Source organism: Dipodomys merriami, unplaced genomic scaffold (genome assembly GCF_024711535.1).
Source record: "Dipodomys merriami isolate MVZ:Mamm:240054 unplaced genomic scaffold, mDipMer1.0.p SCAF_8, whole genome shotgun sequence".
NCBI lineage: Eukaryota > Metazoa > Chordata > Mammalia > Rodentia > Heteromyidae > Dipodomys > Dipodomys merriami.
This window is the reverse complement of record NW_027206401.1, coordinates 61,924,774-61,944,589: the sequence shown is the minus strand read 5'-3', so window position 1 is coordinate 61,944,589 and position 19,816 is coordinate 61,924,774. Positions and strand designations below refer to the sequence as shown.

Here is a 19,816-nt window from a genome sequence, read left to right as displayed (position 1 = left end):
ACATGCGCTGCGAAGTAAATATGGCAATTCAACTTGGGGACTTAGGCAGAGCCCCGCAGCCATCGCCAACGGTAGGAATTTCTCACAGGCGATCTCAGCAAAGACCCAAACCCCAGGCGCCAGTGCTGTTTCTCAAACCTAGAGACAACTCACTTTGCCGTCTCTGGAGAGGGTGCGTCCTGGGTACTCAGCTGGTCCTGGCGGCCTTGAATTCAAGGAAAGCAAGAGGAAGGCCTGGCACCCGGGCCTCCATTTTGTGTTTGTCCTCGTTCTAAGCTGTTCATAGGGTCACTTTACAGTTAATCATCGTTGGTTCCAGGAAAGATAGGATGGATCAGTAGTATCTTTATGACCAAGGACTGCTCTTTGCAGGCCAGATTAACCCCCACAGGGGACAATTACCAATAATGAGCAGCCGCACCCTGGAGTGAGAGAAATCATCTCAAGGGAACCAGATAGCGACCTTCAAATGCCCCCAGCGACCCCTTTTTCTGCCACCAGGGCAACCAGGCCACACTGCCAGCCTGGACTCCTAAATCAAGCAAACTGTGCCTTCTTTGAGTGCTCCTGTCTATACCCCAAAGAGGGCTGAAGAGGACCCAAAGTGCCATTTTCCCGGGGCCTCATGGTCCTGTCCTCCTCCTCCTCTCCCCACCTATTTCTTGCCTATCCTTTTCACCAAGTCGCATCTTGCTTCAGTTTTTCTGTTGGACTCAAGGATGGAAATTGATGAGGTTTGCTGGCTTTCCAGTAACACATCTGGCCCAAGGATGAACACACAAACTCCACACCCAGGGACCCCCAAGCACAGACAGGCAAGCTGAGAGCTGGCCCCCCGCCTTTTTTCTCCCCTCCTCTCTTCCTCTCCAAGGCGGATTCCCCTAACTTGCATTGTACAAGACGTTGAGTATCCCACGAGTATCCATGCCACAGACAGACAGTGGGAAGGGAGTCAGAGGAGACCCATGCCAGCCACAGACAGACAGACAGACAGCGGGAGTGGAGTCAGAGGAGACCCATGCCATGCCACAGACAGACAGACAGACAGTGGGAAGGGAGTCAGAGGAGACCCATGCCATGCCACAGACAGACAGAAGGAGGGGAGTCAGAGGAGACCCACGCCACAGACAGACAGACAGACAAATAGACAGTGGGAGGGGAGTCAGAGGAGACCTGCCACGCCACAGACAGCGGGAGGGGAGGCAGGGGAGATCCACACCAAGCTACAGACAGACAGCAAGCAGGAGGGAAGTCAGGGGAGACACACGCCATGCCAGACAGACAGACATAGACAGACAGACAGACAGACAGCGGGAGGGGAGTCAGAGGAGACCCATGTCACTCCATGCCACAGACAGACAGACAGTGGGAGGGGAGTCAGAGGAGACCCACACCACACCACAGACAGGCAGACAGACAAATAGCGGGAGGGGAGTTAGAGGAGACCCACGCCACACCACGCCACAGACAGACAGCAAACGGGAAGGACGTCAGGGGAGACCCACGCCATGTCATAGAGAGACAGAGAGACAGACAGACAGACAGCAGGAGGGGAGTCAGGAGAGACCCACGCCACACCACAGAGAGACAGAGAGACAGACAGCGGGAGGGGAATCAGAGGAGACTCACGCCACGCCACAGACAGACAGACAGACAGACAGACAGACAGACAGACAGACAGCGGGAGGGGAGTCAGGAGACACGTGTGCACGCACCAGCTGAGTGAAGCGCCGCTCCAGCGCGCGGTACTCGGGCGAGCTCCTGTCGGCCAGGTCCGGGGAGAATGGCAGGTTGGCCACGCGCAGGCTGAAGAACACCACGAGCTCTGCGCCCCGGCCCGGGCCTGCGGTGCGGGGGCCTGCGGTGCGGGGGCCCTCCGTGCCGGGGCCTGCGGTGAGGTGCGGCCGCCCCGGGGCCGTGGACTGGTCCGCGCCGTCGCGGTCTCCGCGCGCGTCGTGGCTCCTCGTGGGTGAGCCGCTGGCGTCCCAGGGCGCAGGTGCGGGCGAGGGCAGCGCAGACCCGGGGCCGGAGGCCGGAGAATCCGCGGGGAAGAGCGTGGGCCCTGGGCGTGGGGCGTCTGCGGGGAGAAGGCGCGAGGTAAGGGAAGGGGGAGTGCCCGAAGGCCAGGCCGCCCAGGGCGGAGGCGGGAGCCGTCCACGGAGAACCCGTCCACGGAGGGGGGCCGTCCACGGAGGAGGCTCCGCGACCAGGGCGTCGCGTCGCGTCCAGTTTTCCCAAAGAAGAGAAAAGGAGAACCAGCTTTGGTTACCGGTGCTGGTGCGGATGGCCCCGGGATCGTAGAACAGAGAAGTCAATGCTGGACAGGGAGGAAGGGTCCAAAAGTAGGGAGACCAAGAGTGGAGGTGTTCCTCACTGTATTCAGGCCCACCTTTGACCCCACCCCCTGAATTTGCCAATCCGGTAACAGAAACTAACCACGGACACAGAATGGAACAGAAATTTATGCCCAGGCAAGGAGCTGCAGGATTTGGGCTCTGAATTTTCATTCACTTTTAAGAATCCAAACTTGTATTTTATGCATCTGATTTGTGTGTGTGTGTGTGTGTGTGTGTGTGTGTGAGAGAGAGAGAGAGAGAGAGAGAGAGAGAGAGAGAGAGAGAGAGAGAGAGAGAGAGAGAGAGAGAGAGAGAGAGAGAGAGAAAGAGACAGAGAAACAGAGAGACAGAGACACAGAGAGAGACACAGAGAGAGACACAGAGAGAGACACAGAGAGAAAGTGTGTCTTGGGCTTGAACTCAGAGCCTGGGTGCTTTTGTTCAAGGCTAGAGCTCTACCATCTGAGCCATGGCTCCACTTCTGACGATTGTTTGGAGCCGAGTCTCATGGGCTTTCCTGCAATCCTCAGATCTCAGCCTCCTGAGCAGTGAGGATTACAGGTGTGAGCCACCGATGCCTACCTGCACCTGAATTCTTCTGGAATTAATGGTCACATCTTCCTAGTCTTACTACTTAAATTGAATCATGCTTTTTCAAAGCTGCATTATTGATTAAGTAATTTGTAATTTGCAAAATTGCAAAATGACATTGACAGGGTAAAGATGTGTTACATATAATTATATATAATATATATTATATGCTATATAATATATAATTATGTTACATATATACTTACATACTTATGTAATTATACATTAATACATATATTACTAAATGTATAATATACAACAGTATATAATATACTATATGCATACTGTATGCACTGTAATATATTAATATATTATTTATCAATGTATATATTTCTTCTGTATAATTTGAACTTTGTATTGATCAACTTGCTAAATATTTGATCATATGAAAACCTTTTCCAGCGTTAGATTATTATACTCTTTGCATTACTTTTGTAGATGACTGCACATTTGAACTATTGTAGTCCCTCATGTTTTCTGTACAAAATTAAAATCAGTAAGTACGTCTAAGCTATGACAGTGGTGCCATGAAATTTTCTGACAAAGAAGATTGATGGGTTATTAACATTTTCCAATAAGCCTAGATACAGAGCCGCTGATGATATTTGAAGGCAGTGGATGTTGGAGGCAGGGGCCGGGGTGGGAGGCGGTGTTTTGTAATTACTTCAGTGGCATTTTGGCAAATATGTGCAGAAGCTTTATTGAAATCGAAATGCTAAGTATGAATGCATTGGCATGTAGATAGCATCTTTGGACTTGCAGTCAGCTAATTCATGACAGCACAAATCAGCAAGTTGGAAGCTTCAGGTGATAAACAGCTCTGAAGGGTAGAATTGTTTTAGTTTTAGTACTTTGTTAAAGTGAAACCAGACTATTGAGGAATTCTGTCCAGATTTTAGAGTTCACCTTATTTTTCACCCACCTGCAGAGAGTGCTAAGGTGTGTGTGTCCAAACCTCAAGATGTCCTTCCAGAAGGCCAGGGCTCACCCTGTCATTCTAGCTACTCAGCAGGCTGATATTTAAGGCCAGCCTAAGAAGCAAATTCCATGAGACTCTTATTTCAAATTAACTAGCAAAAAAAGCCAGAGATAGAGTTGTGGTTCAAGTGGTAGGGCACCAGCCTTGAGTGGAAAAATAAGAGACAGTGACCAGACCCTGAGTTCAAGGCCCAGGACTGGTACAAAAAAGGATAGAAAGAAAGAGAGAAAGGAAGGAAGGAAGGAAGGAAGGAAGGAAGGAAGGAAGGAAGAAAGGAATATTTTCTAATTTCCTGACATTTCTTAGTATTTCCTAATATTTCCTAATGCCTATGATCCATGTGTACATGTACTTTCACTGTCGATTGCTCTGGACTGTTTGTATGAACTGCAGATGATGGCATTGGGATATGGAGGGAGATAATGACGTCCTGAGAACAGGGGGCTATTGACAAAGGCCTTGAATCTGTGCTTGTACCAGGAGAATCATGGGAGAGATCATCTCTCCTTTTGCTCTGGTGATAAGCAAGAAGGCCTCCCTCTGCGGCCAACCATATGCCCCAGCCCTCCCTAGGAACCAAGCCTGTCAGCACTTAACCTTAAACTCCCTGAACAACAGAGCTGTGGGCAAGAAGTATCTATTGTTTAAACCATGTATTAGGCCTGGTCGTTTGTTAGGATGCATGAGCTTATTGAGATACCCACAGAAGGCTCTGGGATGAGGAAGCTGGAAAACCTCTAGGGCTATCTGTGATTTGATCTGGTGACTTTGCACCATGGGAAATGCATTGGAATCCAGGTTCTTCTGCTGGGATCCTGATGCTGGTACCATGACAAAGAAGGAGAAAATCTGAAGCAAGAAGCCCAGCGATGGATGTCTTCATTCTGTTCCCAGGCCAGCGGCTCATTACTCAGGGATTAAAACTGTCCTCTGTACTGTGTCAGCAGTCAATTTCTAGCCTTCTTCTGTGGCATCTTAATGTCAAGCCTTCAGAGCCACAACAAACCTCACCAAGGGATTTCCCTGGCAGAGCAATTAACTATTTAAATGTAGGGTTGTTGGATAAAACACAGACTTGACATGCATCATTGTTAAAAATTACATTTTAAATGGAATTCAAATTTAGTGGAACATCATGTTTTTTAAATTTAATGGAATTTGTTGCAGAACCTAGCAGTTCTATTTAAATGTGATTTCAGAAAATTTTTCTTCTTCCTCTCCTTCTCCTCTTCTCCTCCTCCTCTTCCTGTTCAATATCAAAATTACTAATTTCCCCTTTGGGGGAAAAAACCCACTTTTATTTGAGCAGTTATTGGGGCTTGAACTCAAGGCCTTGTGCTCTTGTTTAGCATTTTCTGCTCAAGGCTTGAGCTCTACCACTTGAGTCACACCTCCAGTGTGATCCTCATATCTCTGCTTCCTGAGTATATAGGATTGCAAGTACGAGCCAACAGCACCCACATAAAGTAGTTTTTTTTTTTTGGTCGGTCGTGGGGCTTGAACTCTGGGCCTGGGTGCTGTCCCTCAGCTCTTCAGCTCAAGGCGAGTGCTCTACCACTTGAGCTACAGCGCCACTTCCGGTTTTCTGGTGGTTTATTGGAGATAGGAGTCTCATGGTCTCTCCTGCCTGGGCTGGCTTTGAACCGCGATCCTCAGATCTCAGTCTCCTGAGTAGCTAGGATTACAGGCGTGAGCCACCGGCGCCCAGCCACATAAAGTAGTTTTTAAACACAGATTTTCAAAGCATTTCTCCAAGGTAGTCTTTTTTGGTGACTGTTTACCCAAAATAAGGGTGTAATCCAAGAAATCAGAAGAGACACTAAATAAAGTAGGGAAAATTCTAGGAAGATGGTGAGTGGATTTCTTATGGAGACAGATAACTCAGGTATAAAAGTCAACTAAGGCTAAGTTTATCTCAAGAGATAAGAATAGGTCATTTATCTAATAGAACACAAGGCCACACTAAAGCAATCCATGTCATGACAACATTGTTTACCATAGCCAACAAGGGGATTCAACCCAGATGCCCCTCAGTTGATGAATGGATCAAGAAAAGGTGGTATATACACACAATGGAATTCTACTCATCTATAGGAACGAATGATATTGTATCATTTTTAAGGAAATGGGAATACTTGGAAAAAATTACCTGAAGTAAATCAGACCTAGAGAAACATAGGTTGCATGGTCTCCCTCATCTGTGGTAACTAGAATGTGCCTATAAATCTACAAGTAAGCACACTCGATGGTAAGAGAAAAAAAATACCCTGGGTCATGATAAATTATACAGGTCTCTAAGCATTCACATAGTGAGACCAAGGGAGGATATTCTTAGAAGAGGATAACAGTGGCTCAATAACTATGTGCATATGACCATATAAAATAGTATTTATCAAAATGAACGCTAAGAGATGGAGTTTTTTTCTTTGTTGCTGTTTTTGTTTTTATTTCCCTTTGTCTTGTTTGCTCATTTATCTGTCTTTAGGAAGGTAAGGGGAAGCCCAGAAATGGTGGAACGAAGGGTGAACAAATGTAGCAGACCCTCACTAGACACTGTGTTGAAAATGAATTATACAACTCATGGGAATAGGCCAGAAAAAGTGGGAGAGTGAGGGAAGGGCTGACAGTGTTCAATAAGAATGCTACTCATTACCTGACTTATGCAACTGTAAGCCCTTAGCACATCACCTTTACAATAACAATAAATTAATTTTAAAAAGAGACAAGGATATAAAATGCTTGTGTTATCAGGTCCTCTGACACTGTGCTAATGTTTTAAATTTTTTCTTATAATTTTATTAAGCTATAATTAGAAAGCAAAAATCATGCACCAAATATTTTAACATAATGAAATGACTGAAGGATACATTCAACAGAATAAGAGGAAGCCAGGGACAGAGGTGTTAGAGAAAACAACCCAGAAGAAAGGCAAGGGAATTTTAGGGATGATAGTGAAGAGCAAAGTTCGGGAGAACCGTAGTCCAGAGAGAAAGAGTAAGAGGTTCGTAAAACTGGAAATTATAAGTTACTGATGTAGAAAGACATGCTAGAAATTGCAGTGGAGAGTTTGGGTAGAATGTAGCAGTAAGTACAAAAACAAATGAACAAAATGGATGAAATTTAAAAATATTCAAAGGAAACATTAACTTTAGGAAACCAGAAAGGAAACCAAACAAGTAAGTCATCTGTGAATCTGTAATCTGAACTTGGTCAACTGCTTTAAACAAATAAGCAGCAATCAGGGTCGGTTATTAAAAAAAATTGGCTAAATCTTGGTTGACATGCTGAATTTTGGGGCAATTTTGTTTTTCCTTGCTCTTATTCCCTCCTCTCTAGTGCAGTGGTAGACTAGCAAAGAAAAGCCTTCCTTAGTATCAGGCTCTCAGGGGGCAGCCTAGGCCTCTTTAGCAAAGAATTGTTTGTTTTGATCTGTCTCTTGACTGCCTGGCAGACAAAGTCAAAGACAGGCCTTTATCTCTCCTAACTAGGAACTCTAAGGGAGGAGGCTGATGTGGCTGTCCAGGGGAGTTTGTTGGGAACACACAAAACTTCTTGCCACTACACCAGGCTGTGAAGTACAGCTGGAGCAATCCATAGAACAACCAGAAAGACAGGGTGGGAAGGCTGGAGAAGGAGATCCCTGGGAACCAGCCTTTCCAAGACTTGGAGCCAGTTCTGAGAAGAATTCTACCCCCTCCCCAGGGCTGTCTGAGTTCTCAGGAGAGATTCCAGAAGGACCTAAGTTCTCTTTCCTTTTGGCCCCAAACTCAGGCCCCCAGCAAAAACATACATGCAAACACATAGAGGATCCCATGCATGATACGGCCCACCTAGCTAAACCCTGGTATTGGTGGGTGTGAGGTACTATGGTGAAATCACTCTGAGCAGTGGAAGGGCAGTGTGAGGAGGAAGCACATCAGGAAGTGAAAGTATGTCTGGAGTGGGTGTGGGTAGTGCTGGGAGGGGGGCAGGTGAACTGAGAGGGGTAAGAGATCCAACCGCGTGGGGATAATCTATGTGTGAAAGTGGAACAAAGAACGTGGACAAGACTAGGAAGGAGGGGCTGATTCTGACCAATGCATCGTATTGATAAATGGACATGTTAAAGCGAACACTCTCCTACAACAAATCAATGCTAAGGAGAACAGTAGCAAAACCACCCAGGCTTCTGCCAAAGCAGGGATTGAAGCTTGAAGTTGCGGGGGGGGGGGTACTTTATGATTACAGGTTTCTTTTGGGGGTGATGCAAGGCTTCTGGAATTAGTAGGGAGGATGTACAACATTGTGACTATACTAAAAAAATGACTAATATGAGGAGAAGGATTGGGATTGGGGGCGAGGGGGGAGGCTGGGAAGGGATGTGAAGGGTAAACAAAGGAGGAGGCTGCAATGCTTGGTAAGAAATGTATGCATTATCCTGCCCATGTAATTGTAACCCCTCTGTACAGTATGTTCACAAATAAAATTAAATTAAATTAAAAAAAATGACTAATATGGTCAGGTGCTGGTGGCTCACACCTGTAATCTAGCTACTCAGAACACTGAGATCTGAGGACTGTGGTTCCAAGTCAGCCAAGGGAAATAAAGTCCATGAGATTTTTTTTTATCTCCAATTAACCAGCAAAAAGCCTGAAGTGGAAGTGTGGCTCAAGTGGTAGAGCACCAGCCTATCCTGAGTTCAAGCTCCTATGCTGGCACAAAGACAAAAAAACATGTGAAAACAACTAAAATGATAGAATAATTTATCTCAGTAAAGAGAAATATACTCTATGACATTCTATGTAACATCCAGCCCAGTTGAACCAGGGTGTTGACCATGGTAGTCTAGACCCAGAATAATAGCGTCTTTGTCTTTCCTCTCCCCTTCTGCCCCCACTCCAACAGCTGGCAACCAAGAATCTGTTTTCCATTTATACAAGTTTGTCATTTTAAATATCACAAACATGGAATAATATAGCATTAGCTAATTTAGTTTAATTTCCTAAAATTCATCAAATTGTCCTATGTATCATTATTTTATTATATATTACATATGATATATGATACAAATATATAATATAAATCAATCATACTATATATGATATCTCTCTCTCTCTCTCTATATATATATGCACTTGTGTGTGTGTGTGTGTGTGTGTGTGTGTGTGTGTGTGTGTGTGTGTGTGTGTTCCAGTCCTGGGGCTTGCACTTAGGGCTTGGACAGTTTTTTTTTCCCAAGGCTAGCTTTTTTGGGTTTATTGGAGATGAGAGTCTCACAGACTTTCCTACTCAGCTAGCTTTGAACCATGATTCTCAGATCTTAGCCCCTGAGTAGCTAAGATTACAAGCGTGACCTACCAGTTTCTGGCTAGTTTGCTTCTTTTTATTGCAGAGTAGCAGTTACACGATATAGTCAAGGCTCACAAGCTCTAGTCATTCACCCACGGAAGGGCATCTGGGTCATTCTTAATAGTTTGGGGCTGTGGTGAACACAGTTGCTGTGAGCATCCTCCTGCAATGTTTTATACTAACACAAGTTTCCTTTCTCTACAATAAGTGGCTTGAAACATATCAGCCTTCCTGGTGGTTGTGTGTTAGTCTTTGGGAAACACAAGACTGTGGGTGGTGCTCAGTGAATAGATGATTGATTATCTAACAAGTGTGAGGCCCTGAGTTCAAGCCCCAGCACCTCCCATAATCCTTCCCCCACAAAAGGAAAGAAACTCTGACGATAAGGCTCAGCAAGCACCGGCCTTGTGATTTTCAGGGCATTGTGGGATAGGAAAAGTTCTACAGTTCTTCCTCTTGTGACAGTGACGGAAGCTTTGTGTTGGACCCTCGGCCTTCATCCATCATCCCACAAGACTACAATGGGTTTCTTTGAAGCCATTTGGTTTCCACTTCTTTATTCTCTTTTGCTAGTAAGAACTCAGGTCAATAAGAGCTACACAAATATTTACATTTAATACCCAAATCTAGTGAAGTCCACGTGGATAATTCTGATTCAGAATTGATTCAATGGAAGGCAATTTTTTTTCAACTTCAGGCATTCACTTTATACCTTGAAAGAAAGGCATCATCACACAAGCACACTGAAGTTCCTTTAGAAACATTCTTCCATTTGACATTTACAATGCTTTTTATATCAATGAATGTCATTTTGGAAAAATAAATGACATTTTTCTACTGTGCATCTAAAGAACTTGTGAAAAAGAAAATGCATGTTGAAATGCATGGCTGAATTTCTAGGTTGTTTTCATTCCAAGCTGGTTAATAACCTTCTTAGCTGGGCACTGGTGGCTCACTGTAATCCTAACTACTCAGGAGGCTGAGATCTGAAGACTGCAGTTTGAAGCCAGCCAGGAAAGAAAGAAAGAAACTCCATGTAACCTTTATCTCTAATTGACCACCAAAAAAAAAAAAAGCCCAGTGGAGCTGTAGTTTAAGTAGTAGAGCACCCATCTATAGCTATTACCCATCTATAGCTATTTCTATTATCTATCTATCTATCTATCTATCTATCTATCTATCTATCTATCTATCTATCTATCCCTCTCTCTCTCTCTGAATCTGCTTGCTGAGCTACCTTCCAGTCCTGTAAACATGTGTTTTGAACATATTACTCTAGTAGGTCAGAGTTGAGCTAGGGAGAACCGTTTTGGGCACAGATTTGAAAAAAGATAAAAGACAGGGTCCAAGCTTCTGCTTCTAAGAGATAGTTTGGAAGCATGAACTTTTTTCAGAATACCTTCGGAGCTCCAAGGGGAATGATTTCCCTCTCAAGCTTCTGAGGATCACTCAGCTCCAAGTGATCTCCAAGATGCACTTGAACTTCCTTTGGAGCATCAGATGACTATTTAATTTCATGTCCTTGATTCTGACAAGGCTACATAAACTGGTATTTGGGGCTGGGTGCAGGTGGCTCGCATCTTTCTTCTTAGCTATTCAAGAGCCTGGGAACTAGGGGATCTCGGTTCAAATCAGTCCAGAAGCCAGCCTGGGCAGAAAAGTCAGCAAGATTCCATCTCTAAAATAACCAGGAAAAAGCCCAGCTGGCAGTGTGGCTCAAGTGGTAGAATCATAGACTAGCAATCAGGCTGACAGAACTTGAGACTAAGAGTTAAAAAAATTCCACAGGACATGTTGGCAGCAGTGGTGTGTGGGTGAAGGCATAATAGTATCTGCTGAGCCTGGACATGTAAGGGATGTGAGCATAAGGAACTCTGGCGGGGTGCTGGTGCCTCCTGTGGGTAATCCTAGCTACGCAGGAGGCTGAGATCTGACCATTACTGTGTGAAGCCATTGTCATGGTCAGAAAGACAGTGAAACTGACTCATCTCCAGTTAACCAGCAAGAAGCCAGAAGCAGAGGCATGGCTCAAGTGGTAGAGTTGCTTGAGTAGAAAAGATAGATGCCATCCATCTCTCACCTGTATTGAAGAATGCCCTAAAGATGCCTAGCTTTCTGAACAAGTAGCCTTTTTCTTTTAGTGTGTTAGCTATGGTTTGAAGACAAACCATTATGTTGAGGGGGTTCACATTTTGCATTAGGACTGCATAAACCAAGGACTTTAATAGTGCCTACTAACCCGCCCCCCCCAATAAAATCTGGGAATATTCACAAATTGAAAATCCTATGACATCACCATAATCATCCACTATCACCCATCTCTAAATTTAATCCCTCCCTCCCTCCCTCCCTCCCTCCCTCCCTCCCTCCCTCCTTCCCTTCCTTCCTTCCTTCCTTCCTTCCTTCCTTCCTTCCTTCCTTCCTTCCTTCCTTCCTTCCTTCCTTCCTTCCTTCCTTCCATAGATACTGCCCCTGAGCCAGAAGAAAGCAAGAGAATGGACAGGAGTTGATACAGAAAGAGTGAAAGAGTGTGTTAGGTTAGGTGTAGAAGCTTTCTGGTTGGGTCTGGCCCACATGGAGGAGGCACTGAGCAGAATTGCTGAGTAGACAATTGCTCTCTTCTTCCCTCTGTGTGCCAAGTGATGTCTGCGGCCATGACCTTGTCTCTCCTGTGACTTCTCCAGACAGGTGTCACAGGTCATCAACTTCCTTTAGGCGAGCTGGTCTGGACTCAGGCAATACTCTCTGCTTTCTTACCTTTGGCTCTTTGCTGATGGGTAGAGAAATCACCTGCTTATTTATTTGGTGCTGGCACTGGGACTTGAATTCACTGTCTCTTAGCCTTTCATTCAGGGCTAGTACTTTAGCACTATGAGCCACAGCTCCACTTCTAGCCTTCTGGTGGTCAACTGGAGACAATAGTTTCATAGACTTTCCTGCCAGCCTGGCTTTGAACCATAATCCTCAGATCTCAGCCTTCCAAGTAGTTAGGATTACAGGTTTGAGCCCTCAGCACCCAACCAATCTGTTGAATCTTAAAGTAACTCTTTTTCCTCTTTGGCTTCTCCACTCCTTCACCACTGGAGTACCACGTTCTGTACACTGGCTTCTTTATTGTGGTAGTCATTTGAGCCTCTGAAGTTGGAGGTACTGGACCATTTTTACTTAGGAAAACTGGGTGCTAAGGAAGGAACTGACCACCAAAAGGGGATTTGAAACAAAAGTCAGGCCAGGAATGGGAGAGGTGGTGTGGGAAGCAGCCAGGAGCCCAGGTTGCAGAGCTGAGATGGGTGAGGAGGCAGAGAGTAGGGTCACCTGTTAATTCAGGCATGAGCCAGCATTTCCCAGGTGGTGAGATCAGAATTCAGTCTTAAATAGAATGTTTGAGTCATTAGGAGAAAAGAAAAGCTAATTCCAGAACCTTGCTGCAAACTATTTAGACGTCAGTGAATACTTGAAAAATGAATACACTGCTCATTTAAAATAATGCTTTCATGACTTTTTTTTCCTTGTTTTATTTTTGGTGCTAGTTGTGGGGCTTGAACTCAGGGCTTAGGCTTTTCTATGGTGTATTGGGGATAAGTCTCTCAGATTTATCTGTCCTGGCTGGCTTTGAACTTCCATCCTCAGATCTCAGCCTCCTGAGTAGCTAAGATTACAGGTGTGAGCCTCAGCACTGAGATTGGCATTTTTCCATTGTGAGTATGCACACTGATGTTGATGTTCTGCTGTTTTGAAATACTGCACTTAAAATATTCTGTGAAGTACGGAATTTTAGACTGTCCTTGAACTTTTGTCCCCAAGTCTAGGGTTTTACTCCCAGCACTCTGGTCCTGGTTCTGTCACACAGAATGCGGAGATTAGAGGAAGAGAAAGAGTCAGCATCTGTACAGCAATTCTCAGCAGGAGGATTCTATGGAGTGGAGAAAAAATAATATCCCATTGTGCACTGCGGTGGGGGAGGGGAGATTCAGGATTATTATAATACAGTCTGAGGGAAAAAAGAGGTCTGTCAAATCCTGTACAAATTGGTCTTGAATTGGTGGTAAGGTTATTGAAGGTTTAGACAGAGATAGAGCTCTGTATAAAGAGATCTTATTGCTGATCATGAGTTTGCAGAGAAAGTTGGAAATTAGGAAAATGGCCTTAGAATACAAGAGAATGATGCTTGTAATACAACTTGTTTTTGTCAAGAAAAAAACTTCTCCAGAATGAGGGCTGAAAGACACCATTATAGGAATATTGCTAGGAAAAAATGCCTGAAATGTCAAATTGAATTTCTTGTCCAGCCTGTGACTCACAAAAAGAAAAAAAAAAGAAAGCAGAAAAAGTTAACGATGAGGAGAGAAGGTGAGAGTGTTCAGGAGAGAAAGGAATGGAAAAAGACATTAGTTTATGGGTGGGAAATGCAAACTTCCAAACCAAAGAAATCAAGCCAGGAGAAGTTGAGAAAACGAACAAAACAGAAATTTCACATCTAATAAAACAATGGAATCAAATTCTTTTAGAAATGAGACTACTAAAATATATAATGAACATAATGAATCTCAGGAAAAATTTCTCAAAATCACACACACACACACACACACACACTCACACACACATACTCACTCACAGGCACCTACCTGCTGTAGGTCTGGAGTGGATGAACAGCCCTTCACACTGCTTTCCTAAGGGAATGCCTAGGGGGCAGCCTGGGCTTCCTTCCCAGAAGCCCTTGGGTCTCAGGGTCAACAGGTCCACCCAGCATGGTTGTCTTGCTCAGTACTCTCAGTACTGCTGGACTTTCAGAGTCTCTCATGTAACTTCTCTTCTTCTGCCTGTCTTGAGTATTTTTCAACTGGGTATCAAGGACTTACACCTATAACCCCAGCTACTCAGTAAAGCTGAGATCTGACTGTTGTGGTTCAAAGCCAGGCAGGGAAGCTTATGAGACTTTTATCTCCAACTGAACAGCAAAAAGCAGGAAGTAGAGGTGTGGCTCAAGTGGTAGAGCATCAGTTTTGAGTGGAAAAAAGCCAAGTGAAAACATGAATCTCTGAGTTCAAGTCCCAGTACTGGCACATACACAGACAGATAGACAGACAGACAGACAGACACACACACACACACACACACACACACACACACACACACAGATCATCTTGTAGCTAGAGGTGTGGCTCAAATGGGAGAGTATCTAACTAGCAAGAGTGAGGCCCTGAGTTCCATACCACCAAAGAAATTACTGAAAATTTACTGTTTACATTAAATATATGTGCAATTGTTTTAAAAAAGTAAAGTCAACATGTACGTATTCAAAGTAAGCTTATCTACATATATATTCTCATTCAAAATAATCTTATATATGTATGTATCATATAGCATATATATTATATTATATATGTATAGTCAAGTATTCATTTACCCCTCTCTAAATGCTTGCAATTTGCTCTCTATAAACAAAGATTGGCAAGCTTAATGCTGACATCAGATGACATTTAGTAAGCATTTTATTACAGTCCTGTGGATTAGTGCTTGTTTTAACATTTCCAAGAGCACAAAGCCCCCTCATGAGCTCTGGCGAGGATAGTGCTTATCCTGTCAGCTCTGAGGATGTACCAGCCAGCAATGGAGAGCTGTTACTTTTCTTCCCCATTTGTTGCCAAGGAAGATAAAGAGAGGCAGAAGGTACCCAAATCCTATCATCTTTTGGTTTACTCAGTGGTTAAAACATGGCGAATTCTCCCTGAGATGACTGAAATCATCATTTAAACAAAGAGTCCATTTTCCTGACATTTGTGTTTTTTTAAGGTCGGGTGGATGACGTGGCCTGTCACTTTGAGCAGGAGTATACAACAGTTCTGGAAGGTTGCTGGTTGCCCAAGGACCTTCCTCCTCTACAGAAACACCACTGCAGGCATCATGCAATCTACTGGTAATTGTAGAAATGCAGTTTCCCCCCTTCCTTCTCTGTCTCTTCTTCCTCTTCCTTCTCTTCTTCCTATCCTTCTTCTTATCAGTCATACTGAGGTTTCAACTCAGAGCCTTGTGTTTGCTAAGCAGGTGCTCTACCACTTGAGCCATACCTTTTTTCTTGCTTTAGTTACTTTCCGGATAAGGTCTTGTGTATTTGAGAGATCAGGCTGGCCTCAAACCCTGATCCTCTAATCCCTGTCTCTCCCAAGTAGTTGGGGTGAGCATGTGCCAGTCACTGTGCTTTGCAAAACCCGCTCCTCTGATTAAAATTCAGATCTCTGGAATGGGTACTTCTGTGACACTCTAGCGGGACCCATGAGACAGATCTTCCTGATGGCCTCACAGGGGCAATGTCAACGTGTGCTTCTGCTCTAGCCTCCAACTATAGGTGCCATCAGCAGCTGCACTCTGCAGAAATGTGCAAAGAGGGCAGGAATAGTGGCCTTCCCCTTGATTCTCATGTTTCTTCCTGTCATCCAACAAGAGGAACACAAGGCAGAAATTCTGTGTGTGTGTGTGTGTGTATGAGTGTGTGTGTGTGTGTGTGTGTGTGTCTTGGGGCTTGAATTCAGGGCCTGAGTGCTGATCCTTAGCTTTTTCACTCAAGCATGGTACTCTGCCACTTGAGCCACAGTTCCACTTCCAGCTTTTTTTTTTGCTGATTAATTGGAGATGAGAGTCTCATGGCCTTCTCTGCTAGGGTTGGCTTTGAACTGCAGTCCTCCGATCTCAGCCTCCTGAGTAGTTAGGATTACAGGCATCAGCAACCTCCCCCAGCCTCCTCCTGTGTTTCTTATTATAAATATGCTGCCCATGACCTCATTTCCTGCATAGGCTCCGCCTGCACAGCACCTTCAGGCTTCAAAGTAAAAATATTGGCAGGGTGCAAAACAGTCTTTAACGACAGTGACGTATTTTCTCCAGCATTTCCACCCCTCCCCAATGTTGTCTTAATCTCTCTTCCTTCAGTTCTACAGTAACCTTTCTTTTTCCTTGGAAAATGTTCTACATGTAACACCTGAATGATAAGTTTTTAAGGTTTCTGTTAAAATAGCCATAATGGCTTAATCTTGAAATGCATTTAAGGGTTTATTCATGCAGAGCCTTTCTCCTTGTCATTAGAGCTGTTTACCGCGAAGCAATGATCCAGTCCATGTAGCTCCACAGTCTACCCTAATGGCAGCAGCGCCTCTGAGTGGAAAGGGAAGGGAATGGGGAGGAAAGGGCCTCCAGCCATTTGCAAAGAGGCTGGGAGCTGGGGATGGGTGTGTGGAATTGGGCATGGAGATATAGCACCTCTTGTATTGTGGCCGGGTAAGTTGCTGGGGGACTGCTGGTTTTGGATACCAGGGACTCTCTGGCATCGAGATAGCATTAGGAAGACAAAAACCCAACTCCTGGGGAGAGATTGCAGCTGCTATACCCAAAGTGAAAAATACCCAGACACCTCAAACTAAATGAAATAACCACCAAACATCCAGCAAGACTAAATGGTCGAATTGCCAGATGCTGATGGCTCCTGCCTGTCATCCTAGCTACTCAGGAGGCTGAGATCTGAGGACCATAGTTCAACGTCAAACTGGGCAGGGAAGTCTGTGAGACTCTTATCTCCAATGAACCACCAGAAAACTGGAAGTGGAGCTGTGGCTCAACGTGGTAGAGCGCTAGCCCTGAGCAGAAAAGTTTAGGGACAGCACCAGGCCCTGAGTTCAAGCCCCATGATCGACCAAAAAGAAATAGACTTGTCAAACCGAACACTGGCTCAGGATCTGTAGGAGAAGCAAGTAGCTCTGTTGAAGTGATCATGGCCACAATGTCCTAACCAGCATTGTGAAGAGAATTGGAAGGTGTGGGAGTTTTTCTGTTTTTCAATTTAATTTCCAGTATTTAGTGACCTATTGTTTTTCCTGTCAAATACTGGCTACATGAGTCCAAAGTATGGGTTCTCAGTACTAGTTAGTCTGACTTGATGTGTACGTGTGAGCTCCAAGATCAGAGGAGGAGACAAAGGGGCCAGGAAAGGTTGGCACCTCTGCCCATGTGCTCACCAGGCACTCGAGCAACCACAACAGATCATGGGAAGGCGTTCTACATCAGCCCAGGGCCAAGGCCAAGTTCACTGCAGAAACCCACCCACAGCTGCTACTGCTGCCTCAGTGGGCTCTGCACACAAGGGCTCTACAGCTCAGCCTACTCTCCCTCTTCTCTCCCTCCTTCCCTCCTTTCCTCCCTCTCCCCTCCTTCCCTTTCTCTCTCCTTCCTTCCCTCCCTTCCCCCTACTTTTTATCCTTCCTTTCTTTTTTCTTTTTTCCCCTTCCTACCTTCCTTCCCCTTTACCTTTCTATCTTTTTCCTCCCTCCCTCCTTCCTTCTTCCATTTTTCCTCCATCCTTTCTTTCTTTTCTTCCTCTTTCCCTCTTTCCTTCCTTCCCTCCTTTCTCTTTTATCTCCTTCCTTCCTTTTTTCTCCCTTCCCTCCTCCTTCCTTCCTCCCTCCCTTCTTCCCTCCCTCCCTCCCTCCTTCCCTCCCTCCCTCCTTCCCTCCCTCCCTCCTTCCCTCTCTTCCTTCCTTCCTTCCTTCCTTCCTTCCTTCCTTCCTTCCTTCCTTCCTTCCTTCCTTCCTCCCTCCCTCCCTCCCTCCCTCCTTTCCTCCCTCCCTCCCTCCCTCCCTCCCTCCCTCTCTTCATTCCTGACAAGGTCACTACATCACACAGCAGGCAGGCCTAGTGCTCCTTGCCTCCACTTCCCCACTGGAGCCCACAGCATTAGCATTAGCTAGTATTATCTGTTTTTGGTTTCCTTCTCTTTATCGGCACTTCCTCATGCCCTCACTGAGTTTCCATTGGTCATATCTTCCATATGCACTCCTTGAGTGCAGAACCCAAAGCAGGAGAGTCATGAGGTGTGTCTGTCTGCACGACACTCGCAATTCCTGGTATCTAACAGGCACCATGTCCGGGTCTGAAAGCACAGCTTTGGGGGGCACAGAACTAAGGCTTATTCCTCCATGGTTTATGGAGACAGGAAGAGATTTCTTGAACCTGGAGACTTCAGAGCCTCGCAATTCCTAGCATAAGGAGGAAGGAAGATAGAGGAGCCTCAAGGTGACAGGAAGCTGCCTAGAGTTCCAGAAAAATGTAGTGTGTGTGTGTGTGTGTGTGTGTGTGTGTGTGTGTGTGTATCTTCATGGAGGAAGAGTAAGATGCAATTTCTTACTACAATTGTGCAGATCCGTTCCTCCTGTAGATTTTGATGGATTTGCCTCAGACACACGTGACCAGTTCAATCAAACACTGCAAAGACAACCAGGCCCTACCGCTAAGCAGGTAAGGCCCACCCACTCCACCTGCCGGGACTGGGCAGTGGAGGGCGCTGTTCCTGAGGAGAGATGAAGAACACTGAATTGGGCAGGAAGATGGAGAACCATGGCTCAGGAGAGAATCAGAATGTGGGTGTTCTTAAGAAATGCCCCCCAGATGGACAGGGCACTGGATTCCCTCAATGGAAAGCCCAAAGGACTACATGCCTAGTTCAATCTAAGAGAACCAAATTGGAGAGTTTGGAGAATTTCAACTTACTATTTGTGTGTGTGTGTGTGTGTGTGTGTCAACTGGGGTTTGAACTCAGTACTTTGTGCTGTCTTTAGCTTCTTTTTTTCTTCCTCAAGGCTGATGCTCTACCACTTGAGCCACACCTTTACTGTCGGAAGCCAAAAGTTGAGTCTCTCAACATAATAGGCTTGACTATCTCACTGGAACATCTTGAGGCTGAGTTTACAGAATCCGACCCCGGCCCTCATCCTGCCCTAAGTAAACATTCTGCACTGCTACGGCCAATGAAAAAGCTTCCTTAACGGCCAATGAAAAAGCTTCCTTATTCCAAGCATATAAATACCCCTGTGTGAAAAATAAAAATTTGCAGCTTGATCAGAATCCTTGTCTTGCTGTCATTCTTCATGTCTCTTGTCCCTTCATTCCTTCTCGCTTAGGTTCATTGCCCTCGCTGATGTCCTGCGGGTCGGGACACTTTACTGGTGGATTTTTGCTGGTGAAGTGCAGATAAGAGTCGGACAGACTTTTCTACTCAGGCTGGCTTCAAATCTCAATCCTCAGATCTCAGCCTCCAATGTAACTATGGTGATGGGTGTTGTCATAGCACTCTCTTTGGACAAAAGGAGGATGACATTTGCTAAAAAAAAATTGAACTTTGCCCAAGTGGGGAGAAAGTGTGGGGAGCTGTTTGGAGGTGAGATGAGGGAATGCTCAGGAGCCCAGCCTCCAGGCATTACTTGCTAGATACCGATGACACAGATCAGCCTAAGTGAGGACAGCAGTGACAGAGTTATGAAATCATAATCATATGCCAGACATATGATTCCCTGGGAATGGGGAAAAATGGGAATAAAAACATGATTTTACTTTAAGTATGCAGTCTGGGAGAGATCCCAGACACACTCAACCATAATATCAGTGCTGTGTGGCAAATGCTTAATCGCAGTATATATGATTTTTCTGTCCTTTTCTTTTCATCGTGGGACCCGAGAACAGATGGTATTCATGACTCATGGATCTGTGGCAGGTTGACTGGACCTGACAGCATGGATTGGAGGCCTCAGGCTGGAAGAAT

The 19,816-nt window shown here is 45.2% G+C and overlaps 1 protein-coding gene and 1 long non-coding RNA gene across 2 annotated transcripts in view; one reads left to right on the top strand and one right to left on the bottom strand.

Annotated features, from left to right (window-relative positions):
* Impg1 (interphotoreceptor matrix proteoglycan 1) overlaps positions 1–19,816 on the bottom strand; it is a 99,420-nt gene that overhangs the window by 36,349 nt on the left and 43,255 nt on the right. The window contains exon 10 of the mRNA XM_070010152.1: positions 1,716–2,317. Within this exon, the coding sequence (XP_069866253.1) occupies positions 1,716–2,317 (602 nt within the window). The remainder of the gene's footprint in view (positions 1–1,715; positions 2,318–19,816) is intronic.
* LOC138819028 (uncharacterized) lies at positions 2,033–19,085 on the top strand. Its single transcript, XR_011369287.1, has 4 exons — positions 2,033–2,097; positions 15,028–15,151; positions 18,420–18,516; positions 18,858–19,085. It is a non-coding gene; the product is annotated as an uncharacterized lncRNA (long non-coding RNA).